Consider the following 6,000-nt stretch of genomic DNA (forward strand, 5'->3'; position numbering starts at 1 on the left):
TTGAGCTGAAATGATATCAAGAAGTTAACACTTCTATCTGCTTTCACAGTTCCAAGCATTTTTAAACTGTCACATTTAAACACAGTCATGTACTTACGTAACAGTTTGGTCAATGATGGGCAATCTATGTAACAGGTGTTCCTTACAATTACACAAACATCATAGGCATCTTAGTTTGTGTAAGTATACCCTAGGATGTTTGTGGAATAATAAAATCATCTAAGGCCCATTTCTTCTATGTTCCTATCACATAAGAAACCTATACCTGAACTTATAATAAAAAAGCCATGTTAGAACAAAAATTATAAATTTAATTATAAATTCCAAAGCTGGTAGACAGCAAAAGCACTTTCTCTTTCACAGCACCTTTTATTGCAATACTAAAAAATAAAAGACAAAAATAAGTGATTTTTGTTCTATTTGTACAGATTGTATAAAGCAAGCAAAAACTGAATTGAGTTAGTATGAACCACCAAAACAAACGTAATTACAGTATAAAATACATAATGTGTACTAAATTTCATTAATAGCAGGATGCTATAATATGCATCCTTCCAAAGTGTTCATCTTTTCTACTTACATTTATAACCAAAGAAGCCTTTGGGCTTCTTGCTCTCCAATGAGATGAATGTTCCTATGACAAAGTCAGCAATGGCCAGGAGGAGAATCACCAGAAGAACAATCTGAGCCTGCAATTGAAGCACTGAAAATCAAAGTCTTGCCTCTCCTTGTATTCTGTCCTAGTAGAACTCTAGCTAGGGAAAGGATTTATTTTACCTTTTCACCAGTGTCTCAAAGAAAGCCAACCATTAAGTAGGTAGGTACTCAATAATTTTCTGTTCAATGAATAAACAGTTCTCTACAGAACTATCCTAAAGCCAGATGTGGTGTCATATATCTGAAGCTCTAGCTATTCAGGATGTTGAGGCAAAAGAATCACAAGTTTGAGACTAGCCTGAGCTAATTCAGGAGAGCCTGCCTACATCACTATCTTAGAATGTTTAATATGAGGTTGTGGGGGCAAAGGGCCCAAAAGTAAAATCATACCATACATCTCCAAAGTGAGTCCTGAAGATGTTTATACCCACCCCAAACCACACGTGTTTCATCCTATACAATTCTCCCCTTCCTCCCCCAAGACCCTAAAATCTTGACAGGGAGAGTGTATTTGTTACAATCAGAAGTTTTATACCAGATCCAAAGACAATAATCTGTTCGTAATTGCTCTAGAAAAAGAAAACACAGACCAAGCCACTGAGCGGAGGGGAACTCTAGGACCAATGGCATCAGAAATAAAAACAACCTCGTAACTATCACCTCCTTTTCTCCAAAGTTAGACTCTCAAAAAAACCTGAGCAGATACTATGACATTTGTGCAAACAACTTTTTAAAAGCATTTAAAATTTTTTATTATTATTGGGGGGAGGGGGGGCACCTGTGCCATGGTACCTGTATAGAGGTCAGAGAACAGCTTTTCAGAATCAGTTCTGTTTCCCTTTTTCTATGGATTCTGGGTATAGAACTCAGGTCACCAGGTGTCCACAGCAAGTACCTTTACCCTCTGAACTCCCTCTCTATCCTCTATCCTTCTTACTTCTCTGGCTAAGAAGGGCTTCTTGTATGCTAACCATGGTCTAAGTATAATAAAATTTTATTCTTATCAATAAAGTCACTTTGTTACATAAAAGAGGGATTAGCTTGCCTTCAACTCAATTCCTAGCACTGCAAAAATAACTAAATAACTAAAATGGAAAGTAGTGTTTAACTGAATTTCAAGTGGATTATCTTCAAATATTCCCTTTTAAATAGTAAATAATCTTATATAACAAATGTCTTTGAGCTGGAGAGATGGCTCAGTGGTTAAGAACACTGGTTGTTCTTGCAGAAGACTCAGGTTCGAATCCCAGTACCCACATGGCTGCTAACAACTGTCCATAACTCCAGTCCCAGGGGATCCGACAGCCTCTTCTGACCTCCGTGGGTATTACACGACACAGGTGCACTTACCTACATGCAGGCAACACGCATACAGATAAAAAAATAAAAATAATAATTTAAAAAAATGTCTGTAAAGAGTCCCTTACATATCATTATAATTTGAAAATGTTATATTTCTGAGTTTCCTAAAACGTAAGTTTTGTGGATTAAATGCGTATGGATGTTCTGTCATGACTTACTTTTGCTTCCCACTCCATTCCAGCTACTGAGATACCCAGAAGAATCACCACTGTAATGGCTCCAATAATTCGAATATCATTGATTTCATCTATCATGGTAAATGTGGAATGTTCCTTGAAAAGAGAAATACAATCAACAACAGCTTCTGAGATGTAGACACTGAATAATGCTTATTAAAGGAACAAATAAAGGCAGGCATGGTGGCACATGTCTGTACTCCTAGCACTCAGGAGGCAGAGATAGAAAGATTATGGAAGGTTCAAGGCTAGCCTGGTTTATACAGCAAGTCCCAAGCCCACTAAGGACATACTGCAAGACCCTTCCTCAAATACCCAGGGCAAACAAGAAAAAAGGAATGAATTACTAATTACTATTAGTTGTCATTTAAGTATCTTATATGTCCAATGTATGATTAAACTACTAATGTTGGCATATCTGATATGGACCCAATAAATAAAAAAAGCAATAATCAAGCAGACAAAGAAATTATAATCTAACTAAATAGTATTTTAAAAATATTTTATATAGCCAGCGTTGTGGCGCACCCCTTTAATCCCAGCACTTGGGAGGCAGAGGCAGGGAGATCTCTGTGAGTTCAAGGCCAGCCTGATCTACATAGTGAGTTCCAGGACAGCTGAGGGGGGTACAGGGAGACCCTATCTCAAAAAAGACCAAAGAAAAAAAATTTATGTATTACTTTCATTTTATGTAAATGTATTGTCTACATATGTGTAAGTACACCCATATCATGTAGTGCCCACGGAGGTCAGAAGAAGGCACTGGATCCCTAGAACTGGAGTTACAGACAGTTGTTGCTATCATGTAGGTGCTGGGAATCAAAGCTGGGTCCTCTCCAAGAGCAGTTGGTACTCTTAACCATGAGCCATCTCTCCAGCCCCAGCAGTATTTTTTTTTTTATAAAGTGTACGGTTTTATGATGTAACAAAACAGAAATGTATTCTGTTTCCAGTGTGACTAGTGAACTCATGCTTCTGATAGTCTTTTATGTTACATGAGGGGCAAAAAAAGCCACACCTTCATGTAACTGTCCAAACCACAGAGTCCTCACTCATTAAAAAAAATTACTTGTAACAGTTAATGTAGATCACACTTTTATAGTTTCCATGTAGATTAAAATATACATATATGTATTCTTATTAATTCTCAAATAAGATTGAGGAAGGTGTAAAAGACTACAATGGTCTTATCAAGTTTCATCTTTTAATGTCTTTTAAAACTAATCCTTCATAAAACTCAACTGCAAAGGGGGAAATTTCCTCAAATTCCAGATGAATGAGCTTAATACAAAATTAAGAGAAAAACATCTTAAATACAAACACATTCTTGCCAACTAAAGGCAAAAAAAAGTATTAACATTTAACTAATATAGCAGGAAAAGCCAGGTTGGGGAGATAGCTTGGTGAGGAGTGCTTGCCTAACATTAATGAATGGCGTGATCTCCAGCCCTAAAAAAATAAATAAAAATCAAAACTAATATACTCATTTCTCAGCTTTGACAAATTTGAAGGACTCCATTTGAGTTCCTAATTAGTATATTAATTTGACATTCTCTATAGCATTTGGATAATTATACCTGAGACTTACAGAAGGAAAAATAATATAAATATATCTACTGTTTACTAAATTCATCTTCCATGACTACAACAGATTACAGCTGTAGCTCAATATTTTATACATTAAATATAGTTTTAAGTATTTGTTTCAAATTTGATTAGATCTGCCTACATTTAAATTTCCATTTGCTTTAATGGATATAAAAAAGTACAAGTCATATATAGTAATGAAGTACTATAGAATGTTTGATGATGCATATATGTATTTCATAATATGTACACCAGATTGAACATTTATCTCCTCAAACATTTATCAACTCTTTATAGAAACTTCTTAATTTCTTTTCCTGTTTTTTTTGGGAGGGTGGGAGTAGGTGTGTAGGTGTGTGTGTTTTTGTGTGTGTGTGTGTGTACTTGTGTGAGCAGGGTCACATGTATGCACGTATGCAGAGACCAAGAGAACAACCTCATGTGTCATTCTTCAGGGCTGTCCATCTGGAACTCACCAATCAAGCTGGCTGGCTAGTGAGCCCCAGGGATCTGCCTGTCTTCTCCCTCCCAGCACTGGGATTATAACTATGTGCCACTACATCTTGCTTTTTTTAAAAACGAAACAAAACAAAAACATTTTGTTGAGCAAGCTATCTCTCCTGCACTGGTTCTTGCTTATTAAAATGGCCAGATTATAATGATTATCTACAGATGATTATCTAGTCACCATACTGTGCAACAGTATTCCAGAGCTGTTGCTTACTAACTGTAACTCAAAACATTTTCAAGCCTAATTAAATATTCTTACAGTAAGAGTTCACACAGTAAAACTTTAAACACTGAGTGTCAAATTAAGAACTCACACTGAAGAAAATGAGCTAATAATTACATTACTTGGTTACTTACAGCCTTCCTTTTTCTCCAACCCTCTTTCCTACTTTCAAAGCCAATACAGTCATTGTCATCTATTTTCCTAACTCACCATGAACTACTGTGAACAGTTGCAACCTTCTATGAACAACTATAGGTACTGTGCTAGTCTTCTCATTTAATAATACAATGAAGGTCCATTTCACTCTTATTTAACTGCACACATCCCAGTGACTATTCAAACCAGTCCTCTTCTCAATTTCAGAGTAGCACTATCAACAGCTTTCTGCCACCTCATCTGAACAGACTCCTGCCTCAAGAGAGCACATCCAAACTCAACTGTGTTGTAAATGGAATTACCTTCCATCAAAATCTTCCAGTAGGTAATCTGTGTACAAACCTGAAATCTCCCTTTCTCTAATTTCCTACACCCCACTAATCATCAAGCCTATTCATTCAATATCATTAAAACTGACTTTGTTCTCTCTTGTCTAAACTTAAAATGTTCCTCCAATTTGTACTCAAACCACATTGAATTACTATGGTTTTCTTAACATCCATATCCTTCCCAGGCCTTTGTTTCCTTTTCTTCTATGCTTTCTTTTTTAAAATTCAGTTTTTAGAAATTTATGCTCATGTGTATGTCTGTGTGAATGAATGCCCCATATGTAGGGGTGCCCACAGCAGCCAGAAGATGGTGTCAGATCTCTCGGACCTGGGGTTATAGAGCTGGTTGTCAGCCAGCATGTAGGTACAAGGAAATGAACTCAGGTCCTACAGAAAAGCATCTCTTAACTGCTGAGCTATCACTCCAAGACCCTCTTTCTCCTTCTTAGCATACCATATCTTTCCTATTTGTTTGCCAACACCGAGTATCATCCTTGGAAAACTCTTCAACATTCTCTTGCTACCCTCCATTTCTAGAGAGTAATTTCAAATTCCCCAGACCCCTTCTTCCCTCTGGAATGACAAGGTCTTGTATGGTATTCCGCTGCACTTTTCTTCTATTTCCTGTTACTATCCTTCCTGAACAACAAGATTCTCGGTCATCACAGCACTGCCACCTGATTCCTAAGAATGGTGAATGGTACCTAACCTCTCAATAAAGATTTGGTAAATGAATGACAAAAGGGGTCAGTTACCTTAAGCAACTCCACCACAGTTTCTGCAAATCCAACAACATACATGGCAACTGCCACAGCATTGGCAAAAGCAAAGATCAGGCCAATTGCACCACCAAATTCTGGCCCTAGACTCCTAGATATTAAATAATATGCTCCTCCTAAAGAAAAAGAATGAAAAACAAGATATAAAGTGCCAACAAGCCTTTAAGTCACACTTAAGAATTCACAAAACAGATCCAGGCAAGTAGGTGAGTATATATATA

The 6,000-nt window shown here is 36.8% G+C and overlaps 1 protein-coding gene across 1 annotated transcript in view; it reads right to left on the reverse strand.

Moving 5' to 3' along the window:
* Positions 1–6,000, reverse strand: part of Slc12a2 (solute carrier family 12 member 2) — a 93,454-nt gene that overhangs the window by 58,187 nt on the left and 29,267 nt on the right. The window contains exons 5-7 of the mRNA XM_008840891.2: positions 5,756–5,895; positions 2,178–2,291; positions 581–689 (exon numbers count right to left, since the gene is read on the reverse strand). Of these exons, the coding sequence (XP_008839113.1) occupies positions 581–689; positions 2,178–2,291; positions 5,756–5,895 (363 nt within the window). The remainder of the gene's footprint in view (positions 1–580; positions 690–2,177; positions 2,292–5,755; positions 5,896–6,000) is intronic.

Source organism: Nannospalax galili, unplaced genomic scaffold (genome assembly GCF_000622305.1).
Source record: "Nannospalax galili isolate Female #2095 unplaced genomic scaffold, S.galili_v1.0 scaffold490, whole genome shotgun sequence".
NCBI lineage: Eukaryota > Metazoa > Chordata > Mammalia > Rodentia > Spalacidae > Nannospalax > Nannospalax galili.